General features: G+C 44.5%; 1 protein-coding gene across 1 annotated transcript; it reads right to left on the bottom strand.

Annotated features, from left to right (window-relative positions):
- Positions 1–14,121: 14,121 nt before the first annotated feature.
- LOC125551407 (14-3-3-like protein GF14-D) lies at positions 14,122–17,332 on the bottom strand. Its single transcript, XM_048714634.2, has 5 exons — positions 16,787–17,332; positions 16,059–16,137; positions 15,854–15,976; positions 14,564–14,680; positions 14,122–14,476 (listed from the first exon to the last, which is right to left on the bottom strand). Exons 1-5 carry the CDS (start codon positions 17,203–17,205, stop codon positions 14,414–14,416), a joined length of 801 nt encoding a protein of 266 aa, XP_048570591.2. The 5' UTR covers positions 17,206–17,332; the 3' UTR covers positions 14,122–14,413.
- Positions 17,333–19,976: the final 2,644 nt, after the last annotated feature.

Here is a 19,976-nt window from a genome sequence, read left to right as displayed (position 1 = left end):
AATTCATCTACAGGATGATCAACCCAAAGCCACTGAGTGGGTCCTTGACTGTGGATGTACAAATCACATGACTGGTGATAGGAGCTTATTAATGGACACTGCTTTATCTCCATCACATCTGAAGCATATCACCTACACTGACAAAGGCAAAAGCAAGGTATTGGGTCTAGGTAAGGTTGCAATCTCAAAGGATCGACACATGGACAAATTCATGCTTGTTGAGTCCTTAGGGTTGAACCTCATGTCTGTCTTAATGCTTTGTGATCTTGATATGGTTGTTGTCTTTGGCAAGTATCGTTGTGTTGTGATCATGGAAGCTGACAATTACAAAGTCTTCGAAGGCTTTAGGAGAGGATATTTGTATATTGTTGATTTCTCTACAGGACCTCAACCTGCTACATGTCTACTTGCAAAAACTTTAGAAGGCTGGCTATGGCATCGATGACTTGGTCATGCTGGCATGAGGAACTTGCACACGCTCGCGAAGAAGAAGCATGTCATCGGCATCGAGGGTGTCAAATTCCTCAAGGACAATTTGTGTGGAGCTTGTGAAGATGGAAAGATGACCAAGTCCAAGCATTCCTCAAAGACCATCATGACTACCACTCGTCCATTTGAATTGCTTCACATGGATCTCTTTAGCCCTACTCATTATGCCACATTTACCAATATTGCATCTCTATATGGCTTTGTCATTGTTGATGACTATTCTTGTTATACATGGGTGCATATCATCACTTACAAAACTGAAGTGCAGGAAGTCTTCAAACGATTTTCCTCGAGGGCTTCAACCATCTTTGGTGTGAAGATCAAGCACATCAGAAGTGACAATGGAACTGAGTTCAAGAACACTAGTCTTGATGACTACCTTGATGAACTTGGTATTACTCATGAGTTATCTGCTCCTTATACTCCTCAGCAGAATGGTGTCATGGAGCGCAAGAACAAGACTCTTGTTGAGATGGCTCGCACTATGCTTGATGAGTACAAGACGCGTCCTCGCTTCTGGCCTGAGGCAATTGATACTACGTGCCACATCATCAACAGGGTATATCTTCACAAATTCTTCAGAAAGACCTCATACGAACTCCTCACTGACAAGAAACCCAATGTGAGTTATTTCAAAGTCTTTGGTGCTAAATGTTGGATTAGAGATCCTCATCACAATTCTAAATTTGCACCGAAAGCACATTCAGATTCTAAATTTGCACCGAAAGCACATTCAGATTCTAAATTTGCACCGAAAGCACATTCAGATTGGTCATCATTTTCTTCGTGATCATGTGTTGAAGGGCGATATCTCTATCGAGCATGTGAAGACTGAAGAACAGCTAGCCGATATCTTCACAAAGCCCTTGGATGAGAAGAGATTTAGCAAGTTGCAGCTAAATATCTTAGAATCTTCGAATGTCCTTTGAAAAGGACACACATCCTAACACTTATGCACAATTGATGACTTAGATGTACAACACACAAAGTAACGTTTTTCTCCAATCAATGAAGAGTAACCCTCTAAGTGTGAAGAAATCAATGAAGAAGTTGATTCTCAGAGCCCTAAGACAATTGTACGCGGCGTCTGAAATCATCATTCTTATACGGTGGGTTAAGCCACCAACAAAAGTTGAAAATCTTCATTTTGAGTAGTTCTTCATATTGAATTTCCTCAGTTGTTCGATTTCTTCAACTCTGCAATCTCTTCACTCTCTCCGTCGTTTTTCTTCATTGACTATATATTATATATGAGTTTATGTCCTCTACAGCATTCACTTATTGCTATTTCTTCAAGTTGTTTTTTCTGCTAAGTGAATGTGATCAGACCCTTCCCCCTCTATGCTATACTCAACCCAGTCTGTTCACAAATTCTTCATGTGCGTTCTATTTGAAACTCGTTCAAAATCTTCACTGTGTCCTTGTCAGCTGAAGAATTTGCGAACGAAACATTAAAAAATTCTAAATTTTCGGTTGTTGCCGCCTAAACTGTTCCACATCCCTCGATAATACTTATCTATTCACCCACGATCTCCACCTCTCTGTACGTGGGTGACACATGTCACAAGGATGAGAAAGGTCAGGGGCACGTTCGTCCATTTTCCTGGGGTGAGCAGTTTTTCACCGTGGATATATATACCCCTTCCCTTCCTTAGTCTGTTTTTACTCCGCTCGACCTCACTCCCTCGCTCGAGCTCTCAAAACCTAGCGCCGCCGCTTCTTCCATCGTCACCGGTGAGGAAGAGCTTCGCTGCCTCGACCTCAACGCCGTCATACTTGCGTCAGGCGTGGATTTCTTCACTCCGCCGCCGCCATAGTTGTCTTCCTCAGCCAAGTTAGGGTGTGGAATATCTGAACCGATGAGCTTCAAATCTAATATTCTCAGTTCGTCATGTTCTTCGTCAAGGGTAATTAAAAGTCACTTTTACTGCCCTTATTGATTCCAGTGATTTTTTCAAAATCTTCAAAAGGTGTTTATTCTTCAATCTTCACACTCTAAACACCTCACACAAACATCTGTTCTTGATCTGTTTCCCTAAGCAATGTTTTTATTCAAGATTCCTCAATTGTGTGGATTTTCAATCTATACAACTCTGGAACCTAAGACAAAGAACGCTTAGTGAAATTCCTCAAGACACATCTGGTCAAATTCCTCAAACTTGTTCTTTTTGCAAAAACTTCTGAGAACGCATATGACCTCTCCAAATTCTTTGCACCTATACTCTGTTCACAGGTACTCATGTCCGCTGCTGAATCACTAGGTTCTCATCAACTTAACTCATTTGCAACGTTCCTCGAAGAAAAGTTGCATACCTCTTCAGAGAACTCTGTTGTTCAGATTCACCAGCTGAAGAAAATGGTTGACGGCAAGAAACCTCAGAAGGGAGGCAAGAGACTGGAAGTCAACACTACATTTGAAATCCCTGAAGACATCTATGTTGGGTGCTGCACACCCCCTGAGGAAATCAAGAATGAGCACGAAGTGCGCATTCAGAAAATTGAGAGGAGATGGGCACATGAATGGAGGGATTACAAGTATGTAACTCCAAAGTATATGAAGAAATTCACTCTTCACCCTCCTTGCCCAAGACCTCCATTGGCACCTGGCCAAGAAGCGGATCCCACCAGCCTCAAGTGCGGTGAGGACTATCCTGATGAATGGGCCAAGCGTCAAGCTAAACTGGCCAAAATGGCAAAAGAGGCGGTGAAGAAATTCAATTAAGACTCTGCTGCTGCTGCCACTGATGGGGCCTCTGCTAGCAAGCCCAAGAAGGCTATGCCTAAGAATCCCGCACATAAGCCCAGTGCTTCTTCTTCAATGCCCTCACGGCCAAGCACCTCTTCAATGCCCTCAGAGCCAATTCCTCAAGCTGCCCAGTTCCTCAAGTTCCAGAGTCCTCAGCTCCTCCGAAAAAGTCCTTGGCACCTGCGCATCTCGCCACGTGTCAAAGGACCAAAGGCATCTCAATAGCCTTAGGAGCCTCAGCAAGTTATTCAGCGTTGCCGCAATCCTCAACAGGCCCCACCTTGCTGAAGACCAAGGCCACTGCTGGACGAGGTACTAGACCAAGTCCTCACAAGAAGCAGGTCGCCTTCCAAGTACCGTCCACTGATGACGAAGCTGATGATGATAAACTCACTGAAATCATCAGAGACAAACAACAGAGGGCCGCTAGAGCCAAAGGCACAAATGTGCCATTGATGTTGGATCCCAAGCTGATCCTTGAGTATATTGATCTCTGGCACAAGGATCCTAACACACCTTTGACTGACTTCAATCTCACTCCTGGCCAAAGTCACATGCTGATCGCCTTCATTGGTGAAGAAAAGTGGAAATTTGAGAAGGCCAGGGAGTTGAAGAAAGCGCAGTACAAGAAGGAGTGTTTTTTGAAGAAAAATGTTGTCAACATGACAGCTGATGAACTTGTGGCTATCCAAACTGAGATCAAAGGACTTAGTGATGAATTCAACGTCTACCGCATAGACTGGCTTGGAGCCAAAGTCAGATTTCTGAACTTGGCTGAGAAATTCACTTCAAAAGCTGAATCTCCACAAGGTGAAGCATCTACTCAGCCCACTGAAGAACATGCCAGCACCGCTGATGAAAATCAGGTTGCTGATGGAACTGCTAGTACTAGGGCTGATGACTCCATTTCAGCCGCTGATGAAATTGCCAGGGCAACCACTAGTGTTGCACCTGAGGAACAAGCCAGGCCAGCTGAAGCATCTGTTGTTGTGCCTGAAGAAACTGAAAATGCCATGGCAACTGCATCAGTTGTGCCTGAGGTTACTGAATCAATTTCCTCTGCTCCTCCTGCACCAACACCAAGTCCAGTTCTTCCTTCTGCATCAAAAGCAAAGAAAACCAAGGCTGTGGAGCAAGTAGCAGTGAAGAAAATGAAAGCATCTGCTTCATCAGATTCTTCAGCCCCGAAGAAGATGAAGACATTAACCAGCTCATTTGAGAATCCTATTGATGTTGTTCCTGTCTCTAGTATGCCATCAAAGGAACTCGTTCCCTTTGGTGAAGATTATGAGATCTCAAGCGGATCTGATGAAGATGTTCCTTATGCTGCTTCTTTAGAGTAGTTGGACGAAGAAATTGAAGCGGATAATATCCCTTCAACCCCAGTCATCTCATCGCCTATGCCTCAGTTCACAACAGAAGAGGCAGGCATTGAAGAATTGAATGAAGAAGATGAAGACGTGGACATTGGGTGCTCCACTCCAGTGCTGAATGATGATTATTGGAATAGTCAACACCCCAACTCTCCCATGTTCACGCCACTGCAACAAATTCCTCAGTCCCCAGTGCACACTGAAGTTCAAATGGGTTCTGAAGATCATCACTCCACTCCTTCCATTCCTGAAGAAATTCCAGCCACTAATGCTGATGTTAATGTTGATGAAGAATTGAAGATCCGGGCTGCTACTGAAGCAGAAACTGAAATTCCTCAGCCTGTGGTTCCTGAGAATGTGATTCCTGAGGTTGTGATGACTTTGACTGATAGTCCTCAGCCCAAGCCGAAGAATCCCTTCTCCAAGAAGTAAAAATTCAAGGCCGATGACTTCTTCCATGAGCATGTATTCTTCACAGATTACAATCCTTATGACTCTGCTCATCTGTGAAGGAAGCGTTTCTGGACCGCAAGCCAAGCAAACATCTATTCTTCACTGTTTTCGATAAGGATAAAGTATTTGATCATGAGCATATTCCTCATGTGTACATGGAATCACTTCCTTGCTTCACACTAGTCCTCAGTGTTCTTCATGACGCTGGGCTGCTAAACTTCTGCATCGACATCGTAGACTAGAATGAAGAACTAATTCTTCAGTTCTACGCGATGCTGCACATCACAGGAAATGCTGAAGATGTGAATTCTTGGGTGTTGGACTGGATGACCGATAACACTCACTTCAAAGCACCAGCCTCTGAATTGCTTCATGCCCTGCCTGTCAGTCCTCCCCTTGAAGGCGCGCAGCTCATATACCATGAACCTGGGCTATCTGACCATTACATGCAAGTTTTGATGAAACTTCTGAAGCCTGGTCAAGCCCCAAGGACCAAATTCCTCGTGAAGGAATTGTTGTATGTGCCTGGGACAATCTATCGCATTCTGACCAAGACATTGAGTCCAATCAAAGGCCATGACTCTAATGAAGAAGAAGTCGTTGGCATCATGAAGAATTTGCTATTCAACATCATTCATGGCGTTCCAATCAACTACCATGATTTCTTCATGAGGACTCCGGCAAACATTGCACTGTCACCTTTTGAGTTGAAGCCTTATGCTCCCTGGATTATGAGATTCCTCAGATCAAGGTCTTCAATCAATTACAAGGTTGACTTTCAGAATCATCTCGGTTACTTGTCGCCCATTGAAGTCTTCAAATGACCTGTTTCCTCATCTGATGAGAAGGGCAAGGCAACTGCTATTATCGATGAAGGCTTTCATCCATTGGATGGTCAGTTCCGCAAAGCTGCATCTTATTCCACCAATGATGACTCTGCCACTCATGACTCTGCCGCCAATGCTTCAAAGCAAAATCCTCAAGGCACGGCTCCAAGGGTGTTGACTAATCGTGAGCTTCTCCTCAGTCTTCATCAGAAGGTCGATCGCAACCATAAATGGGTCAAGCATCAGTTTGGTTCAATTCTTCAGAATATGACCATCACTCAGAATTCAGTGAAGAAGAACCATTACTACCTCCATGAAGTATTTGATCGCACATGGGCTGTTCTGACTCATCTCTACAGTGAAGATGACCTCAAGAAGATGGGCTACAAGCAGGACTTTGACTGGTCTCAGCCACCTTCGAAGAAATTCAAGAAGGTTAAAGTTCCTCACTTGGTGGCCAGCTCTTATTCTCATCGCGCAAGACTGATGAAAATGAAGATTTGGACGACACTGCGGCAGGCCCTACTTCAACAACCGACCCCAACAATGTTGGCACTCCTCCATTAACTTAGTGATGATATTCTTCAGGGGCGTTAGTCCTCATTTTTTGTTCCTTTTGGTCATTCGATGACAAAGGGGGAGAAATTTGAGTTAGTCTTCAAGCGGTTCTGTTTATATGGGCGTTTTTTTGCTAAGTTACAACTCTCGTTCTTCTAAAGATTTATTGGATCGAGTTGTAAACTTAAGTCTGATGGTGGTCTGATACTTTTTGCTATGTTCTTCTGCATGCTATTTCCTCATGTATGATAATGAACGCATGCTGAATTACATTAGTCACCATATTTCATCATGCATTTCAAATTCTTCATATCATATGTTAAATGCGTGTATGAATTACAAGATACAGCGAGAGATCTCCATGATTCTACTCTTCAAATGTGCATTTCTTCAACAGCAAATTCCTCACTATGCACATCTTCAGGGGGAGTTCTTCTATATCTTGCAATCAAATTCATCACTATCAGTATTTACACTTCATATGTTTATCCCCGTTGAAAACTTAGCCTATATTGTCATCAATCACCAAAAAGGGGGAGATTGTAAGTGCATCTAGTGCCCCTTAGTGATTTTGGTGTATTGAAGACTTATAGGTTAAGGGACTAATGCGTTTGTGAGTGTACACAGGCCTATAAGTCTATGAGGAGTTTGATATTTACAGAGAAAGTCGGCCCCTAAAAGTGAATGTCTTCAACTGAAGACTTTGGATTTCTGAAGACTTTCTGGAGACTTTGAAAGTGAAGAAATTGGTGTGACCATGAAGACATGATATTCATTCGAGGAACATGAAGCGTGAAGACTTTTGTTTTCGTAGTTTCATTTTATCTTTCTTGAGTCATAGGAAACACCGTACTGTTAAAGGGGGTCGAGGTAAAAGTAAGGAAAAGTTTCCAAGTGATGCTCAACTCAAAATCCTACACCTACCAATCCCTTCGAGTGAAGCCATTGGAAATCTCATACAGTTTAGTCAATTTCTTCAATGACAGAGACGAAGTTCTTCTCGTCTCTGAGGAATTTGTCCTGACTGAGGAGTTAGGAGTTCACCAGTGCAGATTACCTACAAGTGAGAAACATGATAGCCCTGAGGAATTTGAACCTCAAATTTCCTACCGTTGTTGTGCTATGCGTCAGCTGTCCTAAAATATCTACCCACCTAACGGTCATATCATTGAAGGGCATTTATGTCTTATCATGTTGGGCTGCTCCCTAGGCTATAAATAGCCGCCCCCTACAACCACTAGCTGGTTTCCTACTCCGCGAGAAACTGACACTTGTCATTGAGAGCATCCCATCCTCCGAGGACTTTGAGCGAAAATCATCAAGTGAGGAAAAACCCAAAACCCCAAACCAAACACCTACAAACCCAAAGATTGAGCATCACTGAAGAGATTGTTCATGTGTGGAACCGACGCTTGTTACCTTTGAGGACTGTGCATCCTCCAGATGGTTAGGCGTCATGGTCTAGAGCATCCAAGAGGAAATTGTGGATCGCCGGGTGACCGAGTTTGTGAAGGTTTGGAAGTCACCTGAAGACTTACCATGAGTGATTGGGTGAGGTCGGTGTGACCTTAGCTCAAGGAGAATACGGTGAGGACTGTGTGTCCGGGACTATGTGTCCTCGGGTTTAAATACCTAGCTGCTCCAACCAGACGTACAACTCTCACAGCAGTTGGAACTGGTCTACCAAATCATTGTCTTCACCGAGCTAACTGGTTCTATTTCCTCAGCCCCTTAATTTACTCATTACTATGTTGTGTACCTGGTCGTTACTGTTTGAAGTCTTTGACTGAAGATTTTCTCAATTTCCTCAGTTTAATTTCTTCAGTCAGTTTGTCTTCAACCTGTTTATCATGTGTTACGCTTTCGGTACTCTGTGCTTTATTTCATACCATCATGATGACTGTGTTTTTATTATGTTATGTTTGCATCTAAGTACTTATTCTGCTGCAAGTAGTTCTTCGCTTAGGAATTTCCTCACCCTGAAATTCCTCAGTGAAGAATTCATAAAAATCACCTATTCACCCCCCCCCCTAGTCGACTTAACGCACTTTCATACACCGACAGCTGGCACTTCTAAAGATGATATAGCTCTTCATCGGTGTCATTGATCTCAACGTCGGAACAACTTCTACCAACAGGGAACAAACACCGGCAACAGAGTAGGAACACAATCAATGCAATGCAACAATATGATGCTTGATTATGTCATGGCAATATGCTGAAGTTTGAGCTAATGCAACTAATAGCAAGATTGAAAGAAGCTCACTTGACCCAAAGGTTCAAATGCAAGGTTCATTTAAAGCATTTAAAATGCCATTTAAAGAGTTGTACAATTAGGTGAGTATAAGTTTTTCGAACATGCATGAAAATGCCATAAATGAATTCTTTGGATTTTTCTGATAATTTTTCATATATAAAGTATTTCATTCACAGTTACGGTTTAATTTTCTATGATTTTTAGAAGTTTTGGGTATTTTTCTAGAAATAAATAAATCATTTAGATTTACTTAAATTCCAGAAAAGGCTTTATGACGTCAGAGTGACTTCAGCACTGCGTTAGCAAGTCAAAGGGCCGGCCCAGGTCAAACCTGGCCCGTGGGACCCACATGTCAGTGTAATCTTGCAAATTAGTGACTTAAGTTTATTTTAAACTAGTTCATTAGGGCGCATGGGCCCACTTGTCAGTGTCACTAGTTAACTAATTAGCTCATTAGGCGCTAATTAAGCCGACGCCACATCGGCAACACAGGGAGTTAACACCGGCGATAACCGGAGCACAATGGCGTTCACCGTCCGGCCGACTCCGGCGTCGGGAGCGCGCGCGACCACGCGCGTTAGAACGCCCGCAACAAGGCGAGCCGGGTGGTGGCCTTGGCTTGTGCTGGGGTGACCGGACTTGGCAACGACGGCAAGTGAGGTAGTGGCCGGAGCCATGGGCTTGAGCGGGACGAGGCTACAGGGCACGGGTTAGCGGGCCAAGGGGCTCAATGAGCTCCTGGCAATGCGAGGAGCACGTTTACGTGCCCAGCATCGATGAACGCGGGCTGCAACGGCGGTGCACAACACTGCGGGTGCAATGGCGGTGCACAACACTGCGGGCGGCGGCGAAGTTCGGCCATGGTGGAGGTCGGGACTAGCGGCGCAAACAAGAGATGAAGGGTATGGGTTCGATGCGGAGGCTCACAGCAAGGCAAACGGAGAGCTAGTCGGGGTCGGGGAAGCACGGGAGTCGACGAATCGGGCGACGACATCCAGTGGCCGTGGGCGGGGAAGAAGTTCACGGCGTTGTCTTCGAGTCATCCCAGCTTGCGTGGTCGGCGGAGAGCTTCAACGCGTCGAGGCGGACCATGGGAGCATGGTGGGGCAACGAACTAGTGGTTGTGGCCGTGGCAGGCGGTGATGGTGGTGACGGGCGCGTTCGGTTGCTGCGGGAGGGAGCTAGAGGAGAGGGAGAGAGCTCCAGAGTGAGGGGAGAGGCAGAGGGGGTCGAGGCTGTTCCTGTGGCGCGAGGACAGGGCGAGGGAGAAGTAGGAGTTGGAGCTCGATTGTGCGCGTGTCGACACGATGTCGTCCTCCTGGCAGAAGCTAGGACATGACTGGCAGGGGAGGTGGGCTACACAGTAACGGGCCGGCTAGGTGGGTTGTAGGTAAGTTCGTTCTCTCTTTTTACTTTTTTCCATTTAGTTTCTGTTTTCTATTGTTGGCCTCTGTTTTGAACTTGGTTTGCTAACCAAATTATTTTGTTGCTTCTAAAAAATATTGTGGGAACTAAAAGAATTAAACCAAAGCCCCACAAAATGATTCAGAATTATTGGACATATACTTATTTAATAGTAGATATAAATCCAATTCAAATAACTATTGATTTAATTCAAAGGCCCAAAATAAGTGTTTCTGAGATACCAAAAATATTGGATTGAATTTTATCCCTTGTCAATATTTTGAGAGGATAACAGGAACATTTTCTTGGACTTATTTGAAGCAGTTTTATCTTGGTCATTTTAAAAAGATTTTGAGGCTCTCAAAATTCCTTAATTCAAATTTCATTTGAATTTAACAAGATGCATGCTCACTGATGCAACTATTACACTCAGATATTCTAGGGCTGTGACAACTCACCCCCACTAAACAAGAATCTCGTCCCGAGATTCAAGACGTGAGGTAAGAAGACAGAGGGGGCATGGAACTGGCACAGTCTTCATGACCCATTGCATTTCTCGAGGACGTTAATACATTCCATCGTGTTGATCTTGACGTCTTTGCCTTCGAAAACTTTACCCAACACGATGAGGATAGAAGGAACTCTACAGGATTTGATCTTCTCGAAGATCAAACAACTCATGATCAACTCATGGAATGAGACGTAAGAACATCTCCTGAGCTGAGACACAAAACACACATCAAGAACGAGGAAAGGAAGAAGATGACGAAGGTTCAATTTGATAGGCAACAACTCCACGCTTGGGCAAGATGGTGCACGGTCTCAACGTAGCGAGGAGTTAACTGCCATGATTCCATAACAGGGCACCTTAGGGAAGGTAGCTCATAGGAATATTCCCTTGAGTTGCAAAAAGAATTACTTTTGATACATAGATCATTGAAACTCTCTATACCATCCTGAGGAAAATCACAATCGATCGTTTGAAGGAGTTGGGAAGAATGGCATACTCCGACTTGAATGGATGATGTGGGCTATCTTGTTGAAGACAACACAATGGATGATTTCTTTTCTTTTGCTTAACAACGGAAATGGATGGGACCCATGGCAAGCCCACTTTTGAAGATGATCTTGAACATCAATTACTGAGAAGAGCAGACCATGGTAAAATGGCACAATGGCAGGTGCAAGATGGGAACAAAATACAAATGCTGGGAATGTAGAGAGTGATTCCACTATTTGAATGGTTATAGCATAATCGAAGGAACTGAGAGCACATTCCAATTAATGTCGACGTTAAACCTAGTGTCTGCGCATGCTCTCAAGAACTTGAGCATTTCCACCATCAGGGTTTGCCAACATATGTGCCAAGATCTTGGTGACACCTCGTACTACCATGATGAATAAGGGTGGAGGATGCAGATGCAAAGGAAGACAACACCTTCTCAGATTTCACCTTAGATATGCCAAGGAACAAAACCTGGATGATCGACCAAGGGACATTTAGCACTCTACTTCTAATGTTCTCCTTGATGTTCTAATTACCACGGTCATGCTTAATAACATGAACATTGCCATCAGGTGAAGGTCGGACTTCAGGAGCGCAAAGAACCAATAAGGAACAACTTGTAGAGTACGTCATACCAACCCTTCATAGAAAAATGGCCAAATTGCCGACTCAAGATACTACAATAATAGATCTTCCGTCTAGATGTGTCTGCCGACATCAACCTTGTCGGAACCTACACCATAGATCTTGGGAGAATTCCAACCATCATATATGTGTGAGATTCAGATCTGGTTGGTAACCGGATATTTCAGACAGCATGTCTGAAAAGGAAAGGTTGCAACACAAATCGACGAGATGATGTTGCGAGATTCTCGGGAAATGGACTATGGTAGTAAGCTCCAAAACATGAGCGGGTTCTGCTACACATATGTGAACACGCTGTCCCAGACAAGCATGACCACATAGTAGTCTTATAATAAAACACCACCAAGTTCAGGTGGGGAATCATCATCGAGGATATCGAAGTTCGGGCATGTACCTTTGGGTCCTTAAGGATTAGCACTTAAGAACTTTTTTCCTTGAACAAATCAACCAGTGGCTTTATGTGCTAGGGAATACATGTGGAATGAAGGTTGCAAATCTACCAAGCCATAAATACTTCGCACGTGCATGACTGACTTGGGACGACTCTAGAGGAAGCAAAATCAAACTCTCTCGAATTCACAGAAGCTCAAGACCAACACCGGCTGCACACCTAGAGGGTGACGGTCCGGGCCAGCGTCACCCTTGATCAGAGTTAGGCCCCCTTCGCCTTTGTTCACCGAATCAGGACCGACTACCTAGTCACGTTTAAATTGTTGACTCACGGCACCCTGAAGGTGATCGTCTTCAACGATGACAACATTATGGTGGTGACGGAGTGCAAGAAGCACGATGATGCCTTTGCAATGAATGCCTAGAAAGTTCTCTCTTGCCTGGATTTGCTTCTGTTTAGCGACGAGCGATTTGTTTAAGATTGTTTATTTATGTCATGTTGCTTGTTTAAGATTGGTTGTTACAATTGGTGTCATCATGTTATGCTATTTACGTCATCCTTGTCAGTGTGCTCGTAACCTCACCATCTCAATTAAGATACTAGAATTGGATTAGTCAATCGATTCATAACTGCCTTTCAAGCACAACCAATATATATTAGAACCCCCTTTACTTGCGGAAGCACTTCTTGGATCTGTCAATTATGCTATGGCCGGAGTCCTACTCATAGTGATCTGGTCGAATTGGGAGAAGCCGTAGGTATTATTGCAGGTCAATCAATTGGGGAGCCAGGGACTCAACTAACATTAAGAACTTTTCATACTGGCGGAGTATTCTCAGGGGTACTGCCAACCTTGTATGATCCCCTTCGAATGGAAAAATCAAATTCAATGAGAATTTGGTTCACCCCACACGTATCCGTCATGGACAACCTGCTTTTCTATGTTATATAGACTTGCATGTAACTATTCAGAGTCAAGATATTCTACCAGACAACATGCATTGCATCTAACCAAACAACCTGACTTGCATTTCTGCCTAAACAAGCCCATAACCAAATGCAAGCAACCAAACGATGTGTAGATGATGGTTTTTTAGGTTGCATTTGCTCAACCCGACTCAACTAAGACAAGTATGCAAAGTGACAAAAAACGATGTAGGCAACCAAACATGCCCTTAAAATCAGCGTAGGCCCAATGGAAAGGTAAAGTTCCTAGCCTATGAATCAAATGACATCTATTTTCCTATACGAATTGAGATAAATGTCTATCTCACTTTTTATAGTTTTCCTATTCCATGGTATTCCTATCCTATGAATAAAATGACATCTATTTTCCTATAGGAATTGAGATACATGTTATCTTACTTTCTATAGTTTTCCTAGAGATTTAATGTAGCAATCAAAAAATAAAGACCCAAAACTGATTGAAAAAAAAATGGATACGAATAAGTTGCATCCATTTGAGATCCAGGAATGTCGCAAGATTGTACAAATTCAGTTCCAACAAGAAAAGGAATAACCAAGAGCAAGCCAAATTTGTTGCATCCCAAAAAGAATTGCTTCCAGTTGCTCAAGGTGCTATTATAATACAGCTTGCAAGGAAAACACTGACAATATGGTAGTGAGCTAATGGTTCCTTTTATTTAGAATGTGTCCTCTTATTACAGATTAACTTTGTATAACATTCCTCATTTAGCTCACGTTACATTCTTCAGGAAGGTGACTAGATAGAAATTCTTGCAGCGCATCGGATTATTTGCCATATCAATCACCATGGCAATGCCAAGAATGATAGGAACAGCGCAGCAAAGCGCACCTTTGCTTCTAGTTGCAACGAAAACTGGGCCAAGAAAAGCATCAATCAGGTGAACCTTGACATTCTTCTCAATCGATTGAGGCCATGCCACAGCTAGCACGTGCAAATGAACATCTTTGTGCAAACCATCTTGTCAGAATGTAGTTCAGCCAAACATGAACAGGATACCGCAATTTCAGCAAATTAGTCTAGTCGCATCAAGTCTCACCAAACATGGTAGATATAGCAAACATTCTAATGGTGAAAAAGAGCAGGTCTTTTGCTTGTGGCCAGATTTGAACAAGAAAACACGAATCCAGCCAGCATTTATGAGCACCAGAAAAACATAGCCCAGAAACTTCTCAAGTGCATAATTAAACAGAGGTAGTGATGACAACAGTATGAGCACTAGAACCAAGACCGACTTCCATTGCCCCCAACAATGCACAGACTGTTATTTTCATTCACCTCACTGTCCGTCTCCAGATTCTTTTGGAGCTGGGGCTTCCTTAATCTCATCAACGTCATCCTCCTGCAAAGTTGGATAAAAAACACCGGTTGGCATGAGAAATATGAAGACAAAAAGGAAAGCTGTTAAAACAGATCCAAGGAAACTCACATTGGTGTCGGATGTCCATAGAGTCAAATTGTCACGCAGGAGCTGCATGATTAAAGTGCTGTCCTTGTAGGATTCCTCGCCTAAACTGTCCAGCTCTGATATAGCCTCGTCAAAGGCCTGTAATATACAGGAAAGTTCGTTTGAGCAAATTCATATCACAGGCATATCAAAAGCAGAACTGAAACAGTATTAAATTACATGGACAAGTATAATTATCGCATTTTAAGTCTATATATTTCTGACAGGCCATGTGATTCTTAGTCTACATTCTTATTGAGAAACCACTACAAGTTTCGCGGTTCACACTATCATGGTAGACATTAGGATAAATCACTTTACCTACAACATCAAAATATAATGCAGCAGAGCATGAGAGACTAATTACATGGACAAGTATAATTTATGTATTTTAAATCTATGTTTCTGACAGGCCATGCGAATCTTAGTCTACATGCACACTGAGAAACCACTAAAAGTTTCACAGTTCACTCAATATCATGGTAGATATAGGGATAAATCACTTTACCTAAAACATCAAGATATAATTCAGCAGACTATGAGGGACCAAAGGAACAACAAGTGCATATCACATATTTAATGCAAAGTAGACAGCACAGATTTTTTTAAAATGATCAAATAATCGACTATATAGAATACCAGAGATTATAAGAAAGTTCTTCAACACTACTTCCTAAAGATGACATACTTCTAATACTAATAACTTGAAGTACATATATGCATGCAGCACAAGCACGAACAGAAATGTTGCCAGCAGACAAACAACTCCTCACAAATACTATATTGACAATGTTAAAGAGTGCTTGCAAGATATGCCAGGGGATGCAGGTAGTGCAGTTTAGTGGTCATCACAAAACATAATTCCATAATAGCATGCTAGTATGTATTCCTTATATCATGTACCTTAAGATTGAGCAGTTCAGAAGTTAGAATAAAAAATGAACAAAATCCTAGCATAGTAACTTCCATGGTGATGACAAATTGGAAAAAATTGTGGGAGTTTTACGAAAGCTTTATCAACTTTCCCCACACAAGCATAGATGCTAGAAGTTGATTGATTTCCTGCAGCTTCATTTTCTAAGGGGGTTGCCGCAGAACCTATCAACAAACATGTTAGCTCGCAATCTGCCTCTAGTAAATCAGAGAAGAGGTAGTACACTGCCCCAGTTGGCCATGGATATAATCACGACAACTGACACCGACTGGAATCAAACACTGGGTTGACAATCATGATAACTGAAACAAATGGAGAAGAAAGGAGAAGCAGCAAACTTGTTTTGCAAGGTTGCAGGCACGGTCAGGGGAGTTCAAGATCTCATAGTAGAACACAGAAAAGTTGAGTGCAAGCCCAAGCCTGATGGGGTGTGTTGGAGCCATATCTACTAGGGCGATATCCTGCAAGCAATTCGCAAAACTCAGCCTGAAGGATCTACTGGTCATATCTATATGTACACATAAAAATTGCCTTATCAGTAACCTGAGCAGCTTTGTACGCGTTCATGGTGCTCTCAGCGGCTTCCTTCCTCTCCCCACCAGACTTAAACTCTGCAAGGTACCTGCATAAATATCACAAAGGAGAAATCAGATGTCGATCGCTGGGCAGAAGCTCATGTCTCCCAGTCACCGCATTGTGTGATCATATACAAATCACATATTAAACTGAAACCAATAGAATGACCACCTTGAAAATTATAAGCTAACGACTACCTCCGCTAGCACTAACAAATATCACAATCATTTTTTTTTACTTTCCATCACCATTGAGAAAATAAACTATGATATCCATATACAAATACCACAAGTTAACTTACCAACAGACAACCAGAAATTAAACTCGCATCCGCATCATCTCATACAAGAGATTTAGTAAACCTATATATACATAAATCATACAGAAAGGCCACAACTCAAATCCTGGCCTACACAGCACCAAACCCTCATAAATTTCTAAACTACTGCAGAAAATAAATCAAAGAACTATATCATATCACATCCCGTTACTCCATTCTTCCTTCCATCAAAAGAAGGGCGCCGGCACATCTAAGTGAGTGAATCAAGCATAAAAAGAAAAAGAAAATATTCACACGAATCTCAATGTAAGATCAATGACATATGACTTAGATGTGCAATACTTATGGCATATCTAGATGTGCTTTAGCAAAACTGTTGAAATATCTGTGTCGCAAATAAGGAGGCGAGAACTACCTGTGGTAGTCGCCCTTCATCTTGAGATAGAAGACTTTGGACTCGGCAGCTCCGGCGGATGGCACGAGGTGGGAATCAAGCAGGGCGAGGATGCCGTCGCAGATCTTTGCGAGCTCGGCCTCGATCTTGCTGCGGTAGGAGCGGATGGTAGCGGCGTGCGCGTCGTTGCCCCGACCTTCCTCCTTCTGCTCGATGGAGGAGATGATCCTCCAGGACGCGCGCCGGGCCCCGATGACATTCTTGTAAGCCACAGAGAGCAGGTTGCGCTCCTCGACGGATAGCTCCTCCCCGGGCCCTGCCCCGCCGGTGGCCTTCGCGACGCGCTCCATGAACTCCACCATCTCCTCGTAGCGCTCGGCCTGCTCCGCAAGCTTGGCCATGTAGACGCTCTCGTCTCGCGTCTGCTCCGCCGGCGACATGGTTGCTCGCTCGCTTGTGCAAGGGCGTGTGGCAACGGAGTTGGGGGGTGGAGCAGTGGATCCGGGGGCGTAGGAGGCAATACGCGTTTGTGAGGAGGTGCGGGGTGGAGGGGGGTGGGGATGGGCCGATGGGGATTTGAGGAGGTACCCGGGGCGGGGCGGGCGAGTCACCGGAGAGCCACGTAGCGGTCAAAGGGTAGCGCCCGCGCGGAGCGGTCTGCCTGGGAGGGCGTGAGTATCTTCAGCAGCGGGCCAAAATCACTGACCTTATCAACAATCTTTGTTATAAATTAAACTTGACATGAAAGTATTTCATGATCTGATCTTTTTAGCAACGCTACAGTCCGTGATGTTTCTGTCCAACTTAGAAACGCCGAGCTAGCCAGCGTTGCTGCTCGCTGACATGGCATGTTGGAAATGCCGAGCCAGATTACGTTTGTAGAAACGCCAGGGGCTTTGGCGTTTATGACACGCTATGAAACACCAAGAGCTATGGCGTTTCTGCCTTAAACAATGATTTTGGTTGAATGGACATACCATATGCAGTGCTGCTAGACTGAATCAGAGTTCCTATGTACAAATCAATTCGATGAGACAATGCAAGCAGCGAGCAGCAAGGGCCACGACTCCCTAACATGCAGTAATTTTTTGCCACGAGCCTCAGATTATTTATGTAAAGCCCTATGTGGCCCCTCCTATATCTCTTTTCCGAACAACATTTTTGTGAAATGGAGTACATGCATCGCTCACATAAGATCCCACTAAGTAATAAAAAGTAAGAAACCTTTTTTACTTTGCACCTACTGCTTAGACAAGCATGCACTCTAGCGGTCAGCCATCCCTTGTTTTTTTTTCTTTTGATAGCAGCCCGACATGTCAATTCGGATGACTGGGCGGTTATAGCCGAGCTGGATTCTCCCCTACGATGGAACAGTGGGATGCTAGGCTAGACTCGTTTGAAAATTTTTGGAAGTAAAAAAGGGAACTAAGAGCATCTGGCAGAACCGCCAGCCGCTGCCGTATCCTGACGTGACGCTGCCACACGACTGGCATCTGGATCCAGATAGGATTCCAGTGCCGGCGGCGTCGTGGTCGGTTCGTGTTCACGCGGAGGAGGTGCGGCGCCGGCGGGCGCTGCTGACGGCGGAGCAGCGTCGCGACAACGCCTACGCAACCGACTCGTCCAATTGGGCGAAGTGGTTCGCCTTCGAGCACGAGGAGGCGAGGCGCCGGGGCGTGCGCGAGGTCGACCGGAGGCCAACGCCGCTGGTTGTCCGCGAGGAGGACCAGGCGGCGGAGGACGCCTACCAGGCGGCTCTTGCAGCCGTCTACCGTGAGAGCGAAGAGGACGAACGGTGCAGAGCGGAGGCGGCGGAGGCGGAAGAGGAGGCCCGCTACGAGGCGACAATGGCGCAGGCCCTTGCTGTAACGCCCTCGATGCGGCTATAGCTCCCACGTGTCGAGGCATGACTTAGAGACATAACCGCATTGAAAGCAATGTTGCAAGTTAGGCAATCATCACAACATCCCATGTAATATAAATAATAAAGGGGAGGTACATAGTTGGCTTACACTCGCCACGTCAATCAAGTACATAAATAGCATTACAACATTCAAACACTCATGGCCCGACTACGGCGCCAAAATAAAAGATAACCCAACATGCGACACGGTCCCGATCACCCCCAACTGGGCACCACTACTGATCATCAGGGAAAGACACGTAGTATCGTTGAGAGTCCTCGTCGAACTCCCACTTAAGCTCAAGCGCGTCACCTGGAGCGGAAACATCAGGCCTTGCATCTGGTTTGGAAGTAATCTGTGAGCCACAGGGACCCAGCAATCTCACACCCTCACGATCAAGACTATTTAAGCTTATAGGTAAGGCAAGGAAAAATATGTGGAGCTGCAGCAAGCGACTAGCATATATGGTGGCTATCCTGTTCGCAAAAGAGAGCGAGAAGAGGAGGAAAAGCGCGAACGAGTAACTAGAGGACATCCCGCGGCAAGCATTACTCCAACACCGTGTTCACTTCCTAGACTCCGCCGAGAAGAGACCATCACGGTAACTCACACTGTTGATTCATTTTATTTAAGCTAAGGTTCAAGTTATCTACAACCGGACATTAACAAATTCCCATCTGCCCATAACCGCGGGCACGGCTTTCGAAAGTTCAAATCCCTGCAGGGGAGTCCCAACTTAGCCCATGACAAGCTCTCACGGTCAACGAAGGAATAGACCTCCTCCCGAGATGTTCCGATCAGACTCGGTATCTCGGTTCTTCAAGACACTTCGACAGGTTAAAACAAATCCAGCAACACCGCCCGAATGTGCCAACAAATCCCGATAGGAGCTGCACATATCTCGTTCTCAGGGCACACTCAGATGAACACTACGTACAACTAAAACCAACCCTAGAGTTGCCCCGAGGTGGCGCTGCAAGTGGCTCTATTTGGACCAACACTCAGAGGAGCACTGGCCCGGAGGGCTTTAAAATAAGATGACCCTCGGGCTCCGGAAACCCAAGGGAAAAAAGGCTAGGTGGAAAATAGTAAAACCAAGGTTGGGCATTGCTGGAAAAGCTTTAATCAAGGCGAACTATCAAGGGGTTCCCATTATAACCCAACCGCGTAAGGAACGCAAAATCCGAGAACATAACACTGATATGACGGAAACTAGGGCGGCAAGAGTGGAACAAAACACTAGGCGAGAGGCCGAGCCTTCCACCCTTTACCAAGTATATAGATGCATTAAGATAACAAGGCAATAT

The sequence above is a fragment of the Triticum urartu genome, chromosome 4A (assembly GCF_056163025.1).
Source record: "Triticum urartu cultivar PI428250 chromosome 4A, HENAU_Tu73, whole genome shotgun sequence".
Classification (NCBI taxonomy): Eukaryota; Viridiplantae; Streptophyta; class Magnoliopsida; order Poales; family Poaceae; genus Triticum; species Triticum urartu.
The sequence above is the reverse complement of the archived record's forward strand: the minus strand, read 5'-3'. Positions and strand labels throughout refer to the sequence as shown.